The sequence below is a fragment of the Quercus lobata genome, chromosome 10, assembly GCF_001633185.2.
Source record: "Quercus lobata isolate SW786 chromosome 10, ValleyOak3.0 Primary Assembly, whole genome shotgun sequence".
Lineage (NCBI taxonomy): Eukaryota > Viridiplantae > Streptophyta > Magnoliopsida > Fagales > Fagaceae > Quercus > Quercus lobata.
In genome coordinates, this window is record NC_044913.1 from 19,848,902 (window position 1) to 19,869,127 (window position 20,226).

Sequence of the window (20,226 nt, forward strand, 5' to 3'; positions counted from 1 at the left end):
AATTTACAAACTGACAAATGTAGTTGGAATAACTTAAATAACATAATAAATACTGAATATATTATTATTATTATTATTATTTGTGATTGATTATAGGTCAATTTATAAGGTTATATAGTAAAATTTGTAGTATCTTTAAGATGACTTTATTTATTTTGTTTTTTGACCCCATATATGATAGAAGCACGAGACATCAAAAGGACGCGAACTTATAAGTTATATGGTTGCATTTTATTTAAATTAACTTGATCTTCGATTCACGATTAGAGGGTTATTTGTGAATGCCAAATCTATCGCCAATTTGTCTCACTCTCTTTTAAAAGTTACCATGATTTTTAATTAGAGGTTATGATATACCTTTGTATTAGAATCTCATTCCCTTGTGTGTGTTTATTTTAGTTGTATATTTTGTTTAAGTCTGTCACCATTGTACACATTGCCATAGCTTAATACTCGAAGGGAACTTTTGTTTTTTTTGTACAGAGTTGGAGGGTAATGAATACGTCATTGCTTAATTTCTACTTCAATGGCAGCACCTCAAAATATAACAGGACCACCTGCAGGCATATACACCTTCCCCAGTCATTATTTCGTTATTCTTTTTCAACTTTAAAAACTACCAACAGCTAAATATCTCAGTTTGAAATCATGGGTTCATTTTTGTTGCTGTGTGTTCTTTATCTTTATTAGGAGCTAGGTGAGGGAGAAAAAGACTATATATTAGACCCTGCCCCGCTATTATAGGTATCTTTTTAATTTTCCCCTGATAATTTTTACAGATATCTTTACCATAATTATTAACTAAGACAATAAGCAAGGTCATTGACGTTGAAACTAAGTATTTCCCTGCAGCCAATATTAATTCAAGTTTTGCGGTTTGCTTTTGTTCTGCAAACAAGTTTCTCTGATTGCTTTTGTATTATTTACTATATATACTGCACGAATTGATCACATTAGCCTTCTGTTTTTATAGTTTTTTTTTTTCCCTAGGGTTTGGCTTTAACATTTTGCCGGCACAGTACTGCAGTAACTGCATGAGTAGAAAAGAGAGATTTTCCACGCCAAGATTTGGAACTTGAGACGTCAATGATTTTGGAATATGAGAGTGCTAAATCACATGCATTTGGGATGTACAGACTAGATCACTTTGAGTTACATAAATGACTATAAGAAACTCTAATTAATGGTAATTAATAGTATTTTTGTAACTGTATATCTCACTAATGTAGGATAAATTATTTTGTGCTCTTGGAGGACCATACCAGTAAAGTCTAGTGGTCCATCCATCCAGTGCTATTGTGTCATGTGTTACAATTTATTCAGTTAGATAATCCTAATCACAAACCTAGTTATAAAAAAAAAATATCCTTCATCTTCACCGTCTGTTGCTATTGACTCTACCACCACTACCATCCCTAACTCAATGTTGGCAATGACGGTGGTCCTCTATATATTTTTAGTATTTACACTAATGATTTAAATTAGTCATTATTGAGTTGGGGATGTGGATGATAAATTTCTTATATTGATATGAAATTCTTTGTGATCTAAATATATATATATATATATATATATATTTCATAATTGATTGTTCTTAGACAATGAAAAACCTATGATTTGGTTGGACGGAGTTTATCCAAAAACGCATGGTACCCTAGATTAACAATGCATTTAGAATAGTTTAAGAAAATATCATTCGCTTTAAAACCTAATTTCTAATTGAAAAGAAAAATATGATTTAACTTATTAAAAGAATGTAAGAATTCATACATCAAATGAAATAACCAAACTAGTGGTACTCTATCATCATTGGTCATCCCTTATATGGCATGAAGAGGAAGGCTTTCCTTCCAATGTGGGACTCTCCAAGCCAAAAATGACTACAAGTGCAACACTTGGTCTAGGCAAAAATTGTCCCCACAAAAGCATATCCTAATATCGTAAATAATCAATTAAAATATGTCAAAGAAAATAACACAACAACTAATAAGTTTATATATCTAGGGTTTGAATGATATATTGGTAAAATATCATTTAATTAAACAGGTTAGACGGGTCAAATGAGTTTCATGTGTTGAGCACTAACCCAACCTGTTTATTAAACAGGTCAGTCGTGTCAACCTGAATATGACATGAACCTATTAAGCCTCAATTCATAATCTGCTAATTTCATGTCGTGTCGTATCATGTCGAGTTCGCGGGTTATGTCCAATTTTGCCACTTCTATCTAAAAGTGTAAATTTGGCAAAACTCAAATTAGAAAGTTGTAGAGCTTGAAGTTATAGTTCCAAACCATCCAACTTTAGGTCAATTGGATTTTTGAGGTGAGAAATATGCCTAAAATACTAATCAGATTGAGTTACGCCTAAAATACTAATCAGTCCTCAAATCTGATTTTTCCTTTTCAAATAATTATGTTTTTTTTTTTCCTTTAATTTGAACCTTCCAAAAATGGTACACGCCCCAAGCACTCTAGCTACACCTCCTTGGACATATAAGCATGATCTTAATGGTCATTTAGCTCTTTAAATTCTAGTTTGACCTCCATTCTTCCTTACTTCTTCCATACACTCTTGTAAGCTTTTTTTTTTTTTTTTTTAATAAATAATTTTTTAATTTTATTTATTTTTACGTGATTTCTTGAAAATTAAAAATTATACAAAATAAATGACATTTTATTCAAGAAATTATGCAAAGATAGATAATAGGGACTGTAGGGACACGATTTTTAACGGCCCCCGGGAATGACCTTGGGCTCGTATGTAAAGGGCCCAAACAATATGATTTGTAGAGAGTGAGTTTGGAAAGGCTGGACCTTGGTCGTTGGGCAATGGTTTGGTCAGGATTTTCATGGAAGCCCATACGAAGATGGGTTTGACCTGTAGGGCTGAGTCTTACACGGATGTTGTGTGAGGATCTATCTCCTCGAACTAAGTCCGAGGAGCGTTTCATCCTCACCATTCTTCTTTTTTATAAGTTCCCCCTTCCTTCCTCTAGTTCCTGGGAAGAAGATCCCCCCTTTTTAGCTCTCTTTTCCCTTTTATACTAGCATTCATTTTCCTTTCTTCATCTACGTGTCAGTTTCTCCTTCTTTGGGGTGGTTACTTGTCTTATCAATCCTCACGTCAGAGTGGTTGGAAAAAGCTGGATAGCATGGTATGGGGTATGGGTTTGTCAGGTACTGGGCTCCACGTTAGGGTGTTGGCAGCTTTCTTGCTTGTACTGCTCTTGTATTGATTTTGTCCTTTCCTTCGGGTGTTTTGTGAGGCGTTGAGCGTGAAGTTATCCTCGGCTACATTCTTGGGCCATTAAGGGGTTCTCGTCATGCCTCCTCGGCAATAAGCCTCCTCGGTTTGGGCTTTGGGCCCTTAATGTGAAGTGGGTCGGGATTCCAAACTTCAGGCCCCACAGGGACTAATGCAAATCATAATTTTTTTTTTTTTTGAGACATAATGTAAATTATTACTTAATTGTACAAATTAAGCATAATAAGGAGATAACACCCCAATAAATATATCATAAATATAGAATTTAAGATGTTATCAGTTTTCAACAGATTTTTAAATGAAATAAAATAAATATTAATTTATATTATATTGATAATCGGGTTTCAGGTGAAGCAAAATTTCCTTTTTATTATAAAAGTATAATAACTCTTACTTGATATTTTTTCTTAAAGAAAAACCACGATGAGTCATTTGATAGAAGGGGCACGTAACATTGATTTTAAGCGATACCACCAGACTTTTATATTACATTACACTAGTATTATGCATGTACATACAGGATTAATAAAAAAAATCATATGTAAGTGAAAAATTCAATAATATATTTTGAAAATGAACAATAAATAGATGTTAAAACTAAAAATATAAATTTTCTTATAAAATTACGTGACTAAAGCACATTGTTTTTATCAAAACCAAAAATTGAAATAAGTTATTAAAGTAATTTTAAATACTTAGTAAAGCTTCTTTTAAATTTTATTATACTTTCATAATAGAGTTTTACTAAAGTAAAATATGTTAATAATTTTAAGACCTAAATACTGTTTTCATCCCTAAAGTTTACATGAATTTTGTGATATTTGAAATATTGAAAGTTGAGAACTTTCAACTATTCATTTTCTTTTATGAGTTTCATTTTCTTCTTCTTCTTCTTTTCACTTTTCATTATTATGCATAGGTAGTACTATAGGTTTTTATTATTATTAGACTGAAATTTAAGCTTGAGTTCAACATATTAGGTGAATTATGTGCTTATGATTTTAAAGACTTTTTACAAATTATATCGGTCTTGACCAATAAATAAATATGTGTATATAAAAATACACACATAATTAATGGTACACCTATATATATCAACTAATAAAAGAATATTTCAATTCTTTGGTCAGATCATAATGGCATCTGATATGGTTTTGATTATTTTTTGCTTGCACTATATTGTCCATTACTTACTTTCTCAAATGGTTTGGTCATTAACTTGCTTGATGCTAACAGTTTCTTTCTCAAGGGCCATCTTATTGAAACCGTTTATGTGGCCTATCCCCCTGCTTCACTGTTCCACTCACCCAAATTATGTATATATGCAAATTTCAGTGGTCTCTATCTTTGGTTTTAAACAAGTCTGGAGAGCATGGTTTATGCATTTCCCCAACTTTCTCCTTTGCCTTAGGTTCTATGCATCTAGATTTAACGCCTCTTAATTTGTTCCCACATAACAGTGATGATGTATGAATTTGCATCCTAGTGTATATATGTTGATGTGACATCGATCCTTGACACCAACAATACTCCCTACGTACACCTTGAATTTTTGAAATATAATCCAAGTTTTCTATAAGGACATTGTTGAAGCCACTCATTTCTCCACGCGCGAGACTTCTTTATCCTATCAAATAATTTTCCTTGACAGTGCTGAAATGGCTACTTGTAAGCCTATGTGCACTCATTTTCTACCACAATCAAACTCTCAAAACATAATGAATCGTCCTTTCACTATCCCAGAGTTTACTGCCAGATTATGTGTGCCTTACAATACATGACAGCAACCCACTTGTCTTGACATTACCTTTGCAATTAACAAGGTGTGTCAGTTCATACCCTTTGGGTCATGGTACATCCTTCGATATCTGAAGCATAAAACACATCTTGGTTTGCTTGATCTCCTACAATTTCTCTCTGCAACTGTTCATGCACATTTTCCAAATGTATATTGGGCTGGTTATGTGGTTGACAGTTGCTCTGTAGGAGGTTATGTCATCTTTCTGGGGTCCTCCAAGAAGCAACCTATGATTACTCGCTCCTCCACAAAATTTGAAGGCTTTAGCAGATACTGTTGCTAAGGTTTCATGGCTTTGGCTCTTGCTCATGCTCCAATATTTTGGTGTGACAATGTTGGAGCCATCTATTTTACTGCTAATCTTGAGTTTCAGGCCACTCCAAACATATGGAGGTTTACTTTCTTTTTATTCATGACATAGTTAATTACCTGCAATGCCCTTGAACTTCGTTTCATTTCCCCTAAAGGTCAATTGGCAGACATAATGACCAAAGGCCTTTTTTCCCCAAGGTTCATCTTTCTATGTGATAAGTTGAAACACCCCTCGTGAGACCCTAGCTATAACTTAAGAGAGTGCATTAAATAAAAAAGTTTAGTTTCAAATTAGTTTGGAACTATCTCTTTTAACTTACTATGCAACGATTTATAAAACTATTTATATGTATTATTTAAGCGAGTTACATAACATATTAAAAATTTTATGTGATTAAAATTATAAATAATGGTTTCTTTAATCGTCATATAGTGGTTTTGAAGAAGATAATTCAAAATCAGTTCAGAGCTAAACTTTTGTATTTAGTTTCTTGGCATGTTTGAATTTATGTAGCCTTTCTTTGTACCATATCCTATCTTGTATTCTTAAATATATAAATATAACATACAATATTCTATTGATTGTGAGAATGATATTTCATTCAAAACATCGTGAGTTTCAATTCGTGAGATGAAATGGTGCTAAAGCATGACCCGTGACTATGAAAAATGACTACTCGATTGAGACTTGAGTCCCTATCTTGTGATTATTACATTTTTTTTTTTGACCTTCAAAAAAGTAAAATGGCGCTGAAGAAAGACCCGTGATTATGAAAAATGACTGCTCAGTCGAGACTTGAGTCCTTCTCTTGTGATTAGTACATTTTTTTTTTTCCTTTCGAAGAAGTTATTATTTTAGTTATGCAAAAAGTACATCAAATTTCATTCAAAGGACAAGTTAAGGACTACTTGAAATCTGTCTACTATGTAAAAGTATCTAACTTGAAATTAACCAAAAATACCTGAATGCCTATACAAGGGGAGGATTAGAGTGTGCTGGTTCTCATCTCAATCAACAAAGGGTTGAAAGTCATCCAGAATTTAGGGTTTGTGGAATTAATTTTTACGTTTTACCCATTTTCTTTAGTAGCTTTATGCAAGCTCTGACAAGAAACATTGAGTAATTTTTACAGTGAACTTTAACTCAATGGTACAACCTCCTTTCACAATAAGCATCTATTATTGGATGTGTGCGCCTTAGCAAAAGGTTAATTTTTTATAATATCACAATCCTTTCTCTCACCTGAATATGTTTGAGCATTATTTGAATCATTTGATGCTGTATCTGACTAAGGCTTCTTTTATATAAATAAATCTGAACATCTTGAAAATAAGCTGTAATCAGAACAGACAAATCTCTATCCGTGAGAAATTCTTCTTTTGCATTGGAGAAACAATTCTGCAAACTCAGAGAGAAAATTAATCGTTCCCGGAACAAAGAAGCAGTGGTGTCTGAGATCTAGGGACCATTATAGTTATTATGGTACTCTAAAAAAGAAATAATAACATTGACCCTTCTCGTGAAATCCACTACTTTTTTCTTCTACAAAGTACTTACAGAAATTCAGGCAGAAATAACTTCCTATTTTCACCACATATAGTGCAGAAAAAACCCTATAACTGTGAAAAATATTATTTCATCAAAATCTTATTATTTTCTTTATAAAGAAAACTATTCATTGCTTCTAAATTTAAAAAAAAAAAAAAAAAAAAACATTTAGTGTAAGTACTTTAAAGAATAAGGATGGTGGGTGAAGTAGTTGGTCTTAGGGCTTTAAAAAAAAGCTTCAAGCATCTATAGATATTTTTTTCTTCCAAAATTAAGAAATGAAGGCACTTCATAAAAAAGAAAAAAGAAAAAGAAGAAGCTGAAGAAGAAGGGGCACTTCAATACATATTAAATGGCTCTTCCAAGGCTGAGGATGGCAGATTCATTTGGGGTTTATAGGGTTTCAATTTGTGTGTGTTTCTTGGTTTAATACATTAGTGATATAAAGTAGGGCTCAGCTTTTGACTGGGGTAACTGCATGTCTGCAGTCTATTAGACCTCAATTATTTTTGGTGAAGATTCCTATCATCTAGATTGGTGTCTAGTAAGAAAAGCTGCCAAGAGTCTTTAAGATTTTTCCTGCTAAAAAGTTGATTATATTTTTTTGTTTTTATTTATTCAACTTGCAATATATTATTGAACCCTAGGGATTAAGGAAAGGTATCACTTTTCAATTTATTGATTTAATAAAAAGAAGAAGAAATCCCTAAAATACTTCTTTGCCATCCCAACTCTTTGAAATTTTCTTTAAGATGCTGATGAGCTCATCTTACTTTTTGACAGAAAAAAATTTCAAGGACAAACAAAGCTCTGGTTTGCTATATATGGACCAATCACTCTTTAATTTTTAATTTTTTGGAAGCACACATTCTTTTTGCATTGCGTAAGTAGTATTATTAGGGTCCTTATTTTGCAGTCTGTAGATATGGGAACCACAAAGAATAAATTTTGAAAGTTGGAGGAACCCCAGACTATGATCGAGTTTTGAAGATTAAATTCGTAGTGGCTTAAAGTCAGGAATAGCGGTTTGGTATTATTAACCTTGACAAATATAGAGGAGCTACTTGATCATGAATGATAAAACAGAATTATTTGATTATATGTATTATCAAATATAATGTGTAAACAACAACCATCTAACTGATATATATCTCTATGAAAGTGTGTACTGTGAAAATCTCACTGTCATATATACATGTGGTCCCTTTGTCTGAGTGGATGCCTCAAAGAACCTACATATTGGTCCCTCATCTAAATGGTATCTTGATATCTGTCATATCTAATCCAGCTGATGAACTTCAGTAGCTATAGCATACACCACAACTTTGGAAGTTGCATTTGCATTGCTGTGTTTTATCTAATTCAATTTCTCAGCCTACTTCTATCCTCTGGCAAGTGAAATCTAATTGCAAACCTTAAATTTTACTATTAAAGCTTGTCCTTCTTTCCCATCATGATGACCCTGGTCCATCTGAAGAAACCCGGGGGGGGGGGGGGGGGGGGTGGAATGTTGTAATTAACCAAGAATGTAGTTTTCAATGAATACTTTGGTTTTTACTTTTGTTCAAGTTCATGTTTTTGGTAACTAAGGATTATAAGTTTATAACCCCCTTAATCCCAAATTGGGAAAGGCTCTCCAAATAGAGAAAACATTATCCAACATCATGGAATGGAGATTGTGTGTTTGTGTCTCCATTTCCTTTTTTTTTTTTTTTTACAACTAGGCATGCATTCTTCAATCCCATGCTATATGGAATGCACTGATAAAGTTATTTGCAGTTGTCTAAAGTGTATGCCTCTTTCCTATTATGTTTTGGATGGTCCCCCTTGAAGCTAACTATCTACCTTGTATTATATATTGAGTAATTGAAATCTAACTGAAGAGAAGACCAACTGAGCTTATTTAATATATTAAGATGTGATTGTTCAATATGTGGTACGAACAATTGACAAAATTACTACTTTCTTGTCCGATTGATGTGTCATCGCACGCGGTCGCCACTTGGCCATAAGTACACCATTCCTTTTTCTTTTTTCATTCCCATGCAACATGGAGCTGTTAAATATCGGCATCTTTTCTTTTCCCAAATTGTAATTTCTTGAAATAATTTTATTCTCTGTGAGAGAAATGTTATTTGAACTTTATGCCTTTTACCAAGCTCACTTATATTATTGAAGTGCATACTTAAGGACTTTCAATGGCACTATGGCATCTACTTCGTCCCTCTTCCTCCTCCTCATCTTTGCTGAAAAACAATAGCCAGAATTAATTAGCTGAATCTGCAAAAGATTGTTTGCCTGATGTAAGTTCTTTCCTATTTCTCAGGTTAAAGTATTAGGGTAGATGCATATATCAAGTGTTCTCATCTCCAGTGAAAAAAGAGAGTATATTTTTTCTAGTTTCTAACAAGTTCATGTTCACCTTCTCTTGAATTAGATCTTCATGTATTATATTGGCTTGAAAAATATAGGTTTCCCTTTGCCCTAGATTTTCTTTCTTTCTTTCTTTCTTTTTTTTTTTTTTCTTTTTTTGAATTTTTGTTTTGGGTAAGTCATTTACCCTAGATTGAACTCACTGTTACTCTAGTTTTCATTATGGAAACTCTTAAATATGATTTGTAATAGCCAATTCAATGCAAAACATTGTTTTAGAAGAAACTCGTTTAAACCCTCTATTTGCTATTTTGTTATTACTATGTTAAACATTCAAAAGTAATTAAATAATATAAAATATCCTTAAGTATTTGCCAAAATTTTGAGATTATTGTGAGTATAGAAAGATCCTCAGTACTCTTAATTTATGGGTTGGAACATGTTTTACAATTGATTTCAAAATAGACACTTTTTTTATTGTTAATCTTTATATTATAATTAAAAGATTTTTTTTTTTTGGCTAAAGACCACATGAATTGATGTAACTTATACTCTTATAGTACTTATATAAATTTTTAGGATTCATATTCAGAAAAGAAGGAAATGAATACTAATAGATTGAATTCTATTGTTGGTTTAGTCAATCCTTGCACCTCAATGATGAGAAAAGTAAGATGATTTCAAATTCAAGAGAAAAAGATATTCAAGCTAAGCAAGAGGGGGAAGCCAATGCTGAGAAGTTGTCTAAGGCAGCATCTAGCTCAAGGCAATGGTCAGGATTTAGAAATCCAAGGATTGTACGCGTCTCACGCTCTTTTGGAGGAAAAGATAGGCACAGCAAGGTTTGCACCATAAGGGGATTGAGGGACAGACGGATTAGGCTTTCAGTGCCCACAGCAGTTCAGTTGTATGATCTTCAAGATAGACTTGGACTTGGTCAGCCTAGCAAGGTAATTGACTGGTTGCTTGATGCCACTAAACTTGATATTGATAAGCTTCCACCACTTCCTATTCCTCAAGGATTCACTCAATTTCATCCACAACTTTTTTCTCATGAACCAAATGCCTCTCAACCTTCTTTCATCCCTTCATTTGATGCAAATCCCACATTTATAAATGATGGGGCAGATCAAAATGCTATGGAAAAATCCAAGTATTGGGATATAGATGCTGCATTCAGACTAAAAAGTAAGGAAGTTGAAACAGGATCAGCCGCCGACAAAGGCAAGTGGATCAAATCTAACGAAGAAGTAATTCAAGAAGGAATTGGTGGTTATAGTGGACAAATTTCAGCTCAAAAGTTGTTCCCTATGGCAACTGATTGTTCTTCGAATTCCTTACCTGGCTTGCTAAACAATGCCATGGCATATAACTCCTACCATCATTCTGAGCCTTCAAGTTTATCTCTATCTCAGTTTGGAAGCCATGGACCATTTCCCTCCCAAATGAATCCCCATACAAGTAATGCCATACAACTTCCACCTTCATTACCGCTACCACCTGCGTCTCAATTCTTTTTCTGTCCATCTACGACGACACCAGCACTTTTCACTCCATATTCTTCATATATCACTACCCCAATAGAGAGTGATCCAAGGCAATTCAACCATATTCAGTTCTTGAGCTCAAGTTCACAACATGTCCTACCTCATCCTCTCATGCCACCATCTCTTCATTCAATGAGCTTGCCATTCAAATCCTTTCCAACGAATGAGAATTCCAAGCTTCCTCAATCACAAGAGGACAATGGAAGTAGAGTGGACAAGGATAACTCTGGTTCTTAATGATCTTAGAGTGGATTCCTCTTGTTGAACTGGTCACTACCTTGTGAATCTCTCATTTTGAAGGCTCATCGGACGTGTTCAACAATTGGCAGAAGATGATTGAGTTGCAAGATGGATGCTTTCAGCTGCTCCTCAATTTGTCTAGATACAAGTAAGACACTTGCGAATACATTTATTTTCTGAATTTAACTACGATTTTCAGCAAATGGTGATGTGAATACGTGCAAGTTTGTAAGGATTAAGGATGACAATGCTATACAACACTGCATACTTGTGTTTGAGTGCTTATAGTTTTATATACTAAACTCAGTTTGATAAAATTTTGAATGCTTAATTTGGACTAAGTGAAGTTGAATATAGGATTCATTTGCAAATATGCTCGATATTTATTCTATGACCTAGTTAAAAATCAGAACTTGTTTCCATTTCTTCATATCATTATCATTATATAGGCTTGCAACTCCTGCATGCCATATGTACCAACATCAATTATAAGAAAACTAAAAAAAAAAAAAAATCTAGATAAACCATGTTCAAATTATGATGATAGTAATCACATGTACTTCATCACAAATCTAAGTTACATGCTAAATAAGTTGGGTAAATAGAAGAAAAAACTTAAAAGAGAGAAGTCAATGAAATATAAACGTTAGAATGTTGATTGCCTAGATGATGTGAGGTAAAAGGATTTATTTCTATACTCGAAAAAACAAAAAACTATGAAATGTGAATTTCTAAATGTCAAAGAAAGCGGCTAGCCACTAGTAATGAGAGATTCTAGTCAAATTGCCAAAGACTACGTTTGGATTAGGGGGTGTCCATGTTCGATCCCACCCACGAACACGACACGAACACGACACGAACTCGATACAGGTTTTTGCAGGTTAGGGTTGGGCCTTAATAGGTTTGGTTCATAAATGAGTCAATCTGAAAACGACACGATAAGAAATGTATCATAAGCGGGTCAACCCGCATAACTCGCAATAGACACGTTTGACACGTTAATTTATTTGTGTCAACCTGAAATGACCCAATAACCACAACTCGTTTAACTCGTATAACAAATAAATATTCATTTTATTTTAAATTTGTCAAATACCTTTTATAGCCAACATTTATTTTAAATTTAAAAAGAAATGTGAGTAATTACAAAAACTTATAAATGATATAATTGAAAATTGAAACTTTACAAAACCTAGATTTCTAAACCCTACAAACCCTAAATCACAAAACCTTCTTATAAATATCTAATTTTATTTTTTTTATTTCAGCCATACTACTCACTCTACTATCTCATAGTCTTACGCCCAATTCTCAAACTCAAAGTCTCAAACCGATTATTGCTCTCTCTCTCTAATGTGTTTAGATAGTTTTAGAATTAAAGAAAACTGTTTTCTTGGTGTATCAAAATTCTGCAATAATTTTTTCTGCATAATGTTTTTGTTCTTTATACTTTGAACTCATGTGCTGTTATTAATATATGAGATATATTAATTGTTGATTAAGGCCACGGTTGTAGCTTTTGTCTTGTGCCGTGTGTTTTTTTGGTTAGTGTTGGACACCGTCTGCATATCTTGCAAGTGGGTTTATTGAGATAGTTTATAAACTAGAATCTATGGATGATAATCATAGTCATAGTTGGGATTAGCCTACTATTTTCTCCAATTATTTTAATATTGATACTTAGCATTTGGCGAGTTCAAAGGATATTATATTTTTGTTGAACTATGTTATTTTATTTTTGTTAAACTATGTTATTTTGAATTTGGATTCAAGTGTATGCACTTATTTTGGAGTGTAAAGAACTTATTTCTAAATGAATGTTATATTTAATATTATGCAGGTTGAAATGGTTGTGTTACATTCGTGTCAACCCAACACAACTCGTTTATTAAGCAGGTCAAATAGGTTGGGTTAGACCAACCCGCTTTATTAATAGGTCGGGTTAGGGTTGAAAGATCATGACATAATTATTAAATGGGTCGGGTTAGGGTTGAGTCATTTAGTCAAATACCTCTACCTCGACACGACACAAACCCAACACGCTAACCTGAATTAACACCTCTAGTTTGGATATAACTAGTGGCGAAGGGAGGGGAGGCCATCCCCCCATTTTCAAATTCTCCCCTTCCCCTTCATTTTATTATCAAATTTTATGTAATGGCCTCCCTTCAATTTTTGTTAAAAAAAAAAAAATGGTAAAAACACTTCTTATAAATGCTAATGTCTCATTTTTTTTAATTTTAATATTCAAATTTCTTGCGATATAAAACTCATTAACTTTAATATCATTTAAAGCATATGTTGCCAAAATTATACAAGTAAATATATTTAGAAAATCCCCCCCCGCCCCCACCCCCAAAAAAAAAAAAATAATAATAATAATTCTTTCTGCCTTTCTGCCTTTTTCCATCAAACGAAAAGATACTATGATTTTTATAGTTAAAAGTTTCGGATATATTGTATTTTATCACCCATAAATAATTTTTTTTTTAATTTAGCATTTTTATTAATATATTTTTTGTATATTATATTTTAGATATTTTTTTTAGAAAAATATTTTAGATGTTAAGGAATATAAAAACACATTTATTATTTAATTTTTCTGAAATTAATTGATCTGTATACCTTTTATGTTTTCTAAAACTATTATTATATATACTATAATGTGTAACCTTTAATTTATTTAACAAAAAAGCCTTGATTTAAAACTTTTAAATAATATTAATTATGATTGATATAATTATACAATGAGGAAAGAAAATATTTATCAGGAATTATATGAAGCTCACTTGATGAAATATCTTATATACAAGAAAAAAAAATGAATCATGCTAAAAACATGTTTTATATATAAATTACCAACACATATACGTGTGTGTTATTTTTGTGGATTAAAAATTGTTAATATATTTAGTTTGCCCCTCTTGTCAAAAGCTTATTTGCTAAAAGTTGATAAAAGTATAATTATATATAGAAAATGTGAGTTTTTAAAAAGTTATATATAATTAAATGAACTAAAGAGACATTCTAAAAATAATAATAATAAAAAAATAAAGAGATAAAGAAATAAGTTGTTTAAAAAAAAACATTACGAAAAGAGGTTAAATTCAATAAGGATTCAAACCTCCACCAAAAAAAAAAAAAAAAAATTACAATAAGAATTTGGTGTTAAAAATGAGATAAAGTGCACGTACTAGGCGTGGAGCGAAACACTAATTTTTGGAGATAGAGTCGTTGGGAATAGGAGAAAATCACAATGGTGGGTGGAGGAAGCTAATGGTGAAGGTAATGATTTGTTGAGTTAGGGATTTTAATTGATGTAGCTTTTCATTGGAGGGAGAGGACATTGTGCAGGCCAGTAATACTTCTTTTTCTCTTAAAAAAAATTAATTGTCAATGTTTTATTGATGGGTGCAATTAAGGAGTTAAAACTAAATCCGGATTGATTTTTTCTTTTTTTGCGGATAATTTGATAGATGAGGGAATGGGGATTTGAATCATGAACTTTTTCATTAAAAATATTAGAAGGTACCAATTGAGTTACAAATTTTTTAACAAATCTTGATTGAGTTTAATCTCCTAAGACAATAAGAACAATGGTCATCGGTTATGGCTAACTTCAGATCTTGCATATTAGTTTTAAGTTTTAACTGAAGCAATATAATATCTAATAGCATATCATGAGTGATTACATATACCTAGAGAAAACTAACATGAGAAAATTCAATGACTAACTACCAACTAAATACTAAATTAAAATAGAATTTAATTATCTAAGTATACCTAGAGAAAACTAACATGAGAAAATTCAATGACTAACTACCAACTAAATACTAAATTAAAATAGAATTTAATTATCTAAGTAAAGAACGGGGTTTAAGAAGTAAGAGTTCAGTGGTCTCCTCTCCCTATCAATACTATCTCAAAAGTTTCTCCAAAAAAAAAAAAAAAAAAAAAAAAAAAAAAAAACCTAAGGGCTTGAGGTATGAACAAAAAATTAAACAAATAAATTAGAGATGGTATGCAATAAGAGTATATAAGAGATTGCAGGCACACACATATAAAAAAAAAAATATATATATATATATATATATATATTGTGGTGGGATGGCTCAGAACGACTTAAGGCTTGTTGGGCCTGAACCTCCAATTAATTTGTATGCTGTTTTTGGTTTAATCCACAATGGGAGGTCCTAAGAGGAGTTTGGCTGGTGGATGGTGGTTGAAAACGGTTGTGAGATGATTTTATTGCTAGAAATCTGACTATTCAAGGAAGATCTCAGACAGCCGAGGTGCCCCTTAGGCATCTCAAGTTGGATCATCCTTCCTATTATTCGTTTATGGCTCCTCTCCTATCTCTCGTTTGGATTGGGGGGAGGGAGAATGGAAGGAAATAAAATAGAATTGGCTAAAAATTATCTTTAACCTAGGACTTCCCTAACATGAATAATGAGGAATAGGTTAAGAGAGAGATCAATTAAGAATTGTGAGGAGCTTGCAAATGATGCATTACTCGATGGAAATTAGATGTGTTGTATAGAATCATAGTCTATAGAGAAAGTTCAATGAGGGAGGTGAAGCAAGGTGTGGATATTGGCGCTCATATAGGTTTTGGAGATCGATAAAAAAAAAAAAAAAAAAAAAAAAAAAAAAAAAAAAAAAAAAAAAAAAAAAAAAAAGAAAAAGAAAAAAAAGGTCATATATGGTTATATGGGGATGTCACACTTTTGGGCCTTGGAGTCAGGCTTTGTCAGATGGGTAAGAGGTTGGACAAGTCTGTTTGAACTTAGTAGTGTGACAAAAAGCTCCTCTTCTAAGTTGAGGCATTTTGTCATTTGAACACCAACAATTATTATGGATATGAGAAGCTTGAATGATTGCAAATAGCACTATATATATATATATATATATATATCAAAACCTTGTAGATCAATTCTGCGCCATACCCACTATATTAAAGCATATGTACAATTTTTCAGTGAGTAGGTATTATCTATTGCCATTAATGATATCAGAGGTACATATCTCTCATTGCCTCAATTATTTCTGACCCTGTACAGGTTGATTTATTGTCCTTGAACTTGAAGCTTGCTTTGCTAAGTACTTATCTTGGGAACTCACGTGCTTGACTTAATTGTTTACTCTACAATCTAACTAAAGACTTGGGCTTAAGTAGCGGATCTACAATCAATTATGCTGCATATAGGGGTTATGGGTGTTGAAACTTAAAAACGAAGGGCTGGAATTTTTAAGTACTTCAGTTAACTATATGAAATATGACCAGCAAGGGGGGTGTATATAAATATTAAATAATGCAAAAATATTGGTTTGTTACCCCAACTAATTGGGTCAAGTTCTATTTAAATTCTTGAAATTTAGAAAGTTTGGTTTCAGTCCTCATTTATTTTTAAATGCCTCTAAATTACTGATTCCATACATGTAACATTAGAATAATTGCTTATGTGATTAACAAAATGCATACATGACACATTTTTAATAATGTGGCACTTGGACTTGGATAGGCGACGCGTGGGCAAGAGATAACCACATCATATGTCGAACCCCAAATACCTAAATCTCTAACACAACCATTGGTCCTTAAATCCCCAAAGTTCTAAAATCGCAATTGGTTTTGCCAACCTCAACCTTTAACCCTTGTTACTCGTACACCGACCCACGTTCCCCAACCCACCTAAGCACACCAACTAAGGGATTCTTTATGGTGGTGGCTTTATGAACACCCTAACTTGCAATATATGCAAATATATAATTATTTTTTAATTAACTTGTTTTGTCTATTCGAAGCAAAAATATTGAACACTTTGACTTAAGAATCCCAAGAATTTGGGTTCAATAAAAATAAAAATAATACTAAGACACAACAAAAAACCACAACAAGTTCACAACATTCCTAAAAGGGCTCGCCACAATCTCCAATAAATTTTTGCAGTAGCTTTATGTTGTATCCATCGCATTATTACTCTAAATATAATCTTGGCCCCCCAAACATGTCTTTAACTCCTTAAACCAAAAAAAAAAAAAAAAAATCGTGGGTTCCAGTTAACTCAATTGGTAAAGTTTCTGATGGTTGAATAAGAGATTTGAAGTTCAATTCCAGTCTATACCAAAAACTAATTTGTGTCTTAGTCTGATGATAAAGAACTATTATCAGGAACAGACAACATAGGTTGACACTCTCTAAAAAAAATGTAGACTTTATTTTGACCCCCTCAAAACCCAAAAAAAAAAAAAAAAAAAAAAAAAAAAAATCAAATAACAACAATAAAAAGTAGACCAATTAATAGTAAAAATAACTCAAACAACAACAAAATTAGGCCAAACTAAGTGCATTAAAAAAAATCCCTAATTATTTAGATTTGTAACTCGTTCAACCCATTTCATAAAAAATAAAAAAAAAATTCCCAAATTTTATTTTTCCTAAAAAAAGGTAGCAAGTGAAATATACTAGCCATGAGTTTTAATTTTCTTGACAGTATTGGCAGCCCTGCTTTCCTTGACTTTGCAATTGTATCATTAATAATAAAACAATCATGCAATGATTCAAAATATGAAAACTCAAACAATGAAATTGTAAAACTTTACGCATTTTACTTTTTTTTTTTTTTTTTGTGTGAAGACGATATATTCAAGTTATCTTTTTATTAAATTTTATATAATATAACTTTCTTAATATATGGCTACCTAGTGTAAGTGCCATTAATTCTTTAAACTCTAGGGTTAGGCCGACAAAGTTGGTCTCCTTCTTCTCTCTTCTTTCACTCTTTGGAGTACAGATGACGAAGTCAACAATGAGAGGCGCCCAAGCTTAAGCCTGACAATGCAGGCACAGCTAAGGGTGCAATTCAAAGGTTCTTCAAGCTCTTGTGCCCAATTTACTCTGCATGAAATTACAGGTTTGGCCTCGAGGGGGAAAGTCACAATGAGATTATCATTGTAACATGAGTAAGAGTTTTTTTTTTTTTTTTTTTTTTTTTTTTTTTTTTTTTTTTTTTTTTTTTCAACAACCAAACATAAGGAAAAAGGGGTTACAAAAAATGAGCAGAGCCTGTTTGTTTTTTGAGAAAATTAAGTGAAATGGTTATTTTTTAATTATTGTTTTCTTGAGTTTCCTCAGCAAGCAAACGAAGGGAACGTCTATTGTGGTCTTCTCTTACTCACATGCTCTCCAACTATCCAAGCCCAAGTTTCACATCACTAAAATTTGCTATGTATGCATTTTGATAGGCACATAAGAAACGATTCTAAAGGCACATAAACAAAAAAACGATTCTTTTAAAAAAATTGAGGATTATATAACTTTAAAAAAAAAAAAAAAAAATTTAGGGATTTAAATTGAACATGATCCAAATTTGGGAGACCAAACTTATATTTTTGCCTAAATATAATTTTCAACAAACCAGAGCCCTCCTCTATAACTAACGATCTCCTTTGGACCCTATGTGACTTAATATAATAAGATATACCAAAGAAATTTCCTCAAAAAAGGGGTTGAATCTGGGCTCTTCAAGTAGTTTTCAAACTACCAATTACCTATGGATTATATAAGAAAATTACATACATTTTTCTATATTTGAGAGTTTAATAAAGAATTAATAAAATGGTTGGGACTTATAGGAGGTAAGCCCTTCGAAACATTCCTCGGTGAGAAGAGCACTAATTTCTTTAATGGAAGAGAGATAAAATACTAGTTTTGTCCATATTTTGAAAAAATTAAAATAAAATAAAATGTGAATTACAAACTATATATTTTTCTCATTTCATCCTTTATGTATATAAATCATCGAAACACTAAAATAAAAAAATAAAAAAAATCATATTAGTGGTATAATTAGGCATTATAGATACCATGATCACTGCAGAATTTAGAAAAGATGATTATTAGCAACAATATATTATAAAAATGGAAGGGATTCGTCTGTGAAAGATAATTTGTTATAGATATTGTACACAGATTAATTACTACATTATTATAGACTAATCTAATTATTGGCTTAATTGTCATACTATATGTATAGTATCTGTACATATATAATTCTATTCTCTATGACACCTACCCAAAAAAAGAGAGAATAATTTCCACATTACATATTAAAAAACTAATTAACCATGTTAATTTAATTTAATTCATAGTAAAAAAAACTATATTGATGGGTTCCGATTCACTCCGGTAAAGTCTTAAAAATAACAAGCTCTATATTAATTTAATTTTAGCATATACATATTAAAAAATAATCACCATAAAATGGACGTCGTAGATTAAAATTTTAACTAATTAAAAAAAAAAACTATATTAGATTTAAGCCAAACAATCATGCTTGCTTAACTCAGAGATGAGATTTCCAATTTTAACACTTGTGTGTCCTCGTTTATGTAAAAAAAAAAAAAAAAAAACCTTCAAATGAGATTATGTCCCACAGTTTTGGGCAGAACTAGTTAGGTTTGGCATGACTTTTGGCAGCCCTATAAAAGTAGTGTTCTCTCTCTCTCTCGCGCATGCAGCAATGCATGCCACATATATATTTGCAGGAAACCACGTGAGGAAACTAGGTTTTAGTATGGTTATACGCTCTCCCTTTGAGTACCAATTAACATCATTACATTTACCTATATATATATATATATATGAACAGTTTATTGACCATGCATGCATACTTTTTAACTCTAAATCCCACCCTAGAAGAAATGATTACAGAGTGCAGGCTACAGCTCATAAGTTTCAGTGTTATATATTATTATTCATAATAACGTTACCTTTTGCCATTTTTGAGTACCTTTATATATATATATATATATATATATATATATATAAGAGCTAGCCCAAAGTTCAATTACCCATTATCTCAGCACTCCACAATAAAGCCTGTAATGGAAGAGTCCACTCAAGAAGAAAAGCTTTAGAACCTGCAGTTCCTCTGAGAATGAAAAGGATGTAGCATAAACCAACAGGCAGAGAAAGACTGAATTTGAGACTTTACCTCTGTGCACTGTCTCTCAACAATGTGTCGCAAGATCCAAGAAACATTATAATACAGCCCAGCACTCCAGCAGTTGTTGCAGTTGGCCTGGCCCCCTTTTAAAAGTGATATCAAGCAAAATGGCTTTAAAAGCAGAAATTGTGGT

At 32.1% G+C, this 20,226-nt stretch overlaps 1 protein-coding gene across 1 annotated transcript; it reads left to right on the forward strand.

Annotated features, from left to right (window-relative positions):
* The first annotated feature begins 8,883 nt into the window (after positions 1 to 8,883).
* LOC115962875 (transcription factor TCP5) lies at positions 8,884 to 11,363 on the forward strand. Its single transcript, XM_031081753.1, has 2 exons — positions 8,884 to 9,228; positions 9,939 to 11,363. The coding sequence occupies exon 2, from the start codon at positions 9,973 to 9,975 to the stop codon at positions 11,080 to 11,082; it is 1,110 nt and encodes a 369-aa protein (XP_030937613.1). The 5' UTR covers positions 8,884 to 9,228; positions 9,939 to 9,972; the 3' UTR covers positions 11,083 to 11,363.
* The last annotated feature ends 8,863 nt before the right edge of the window (positions 11,364 to 20,226 follow it).

Bases quoted from the DNA above. Each gene is read 5' to 3' on its own strand.
- LOC115962875 (XM_031081753.1), top strand. From the start codon at position 9,973: ATGATTTCAAATTCAAGAGAAAAAGATATTCAAGCTAAGCAAGAGGGG.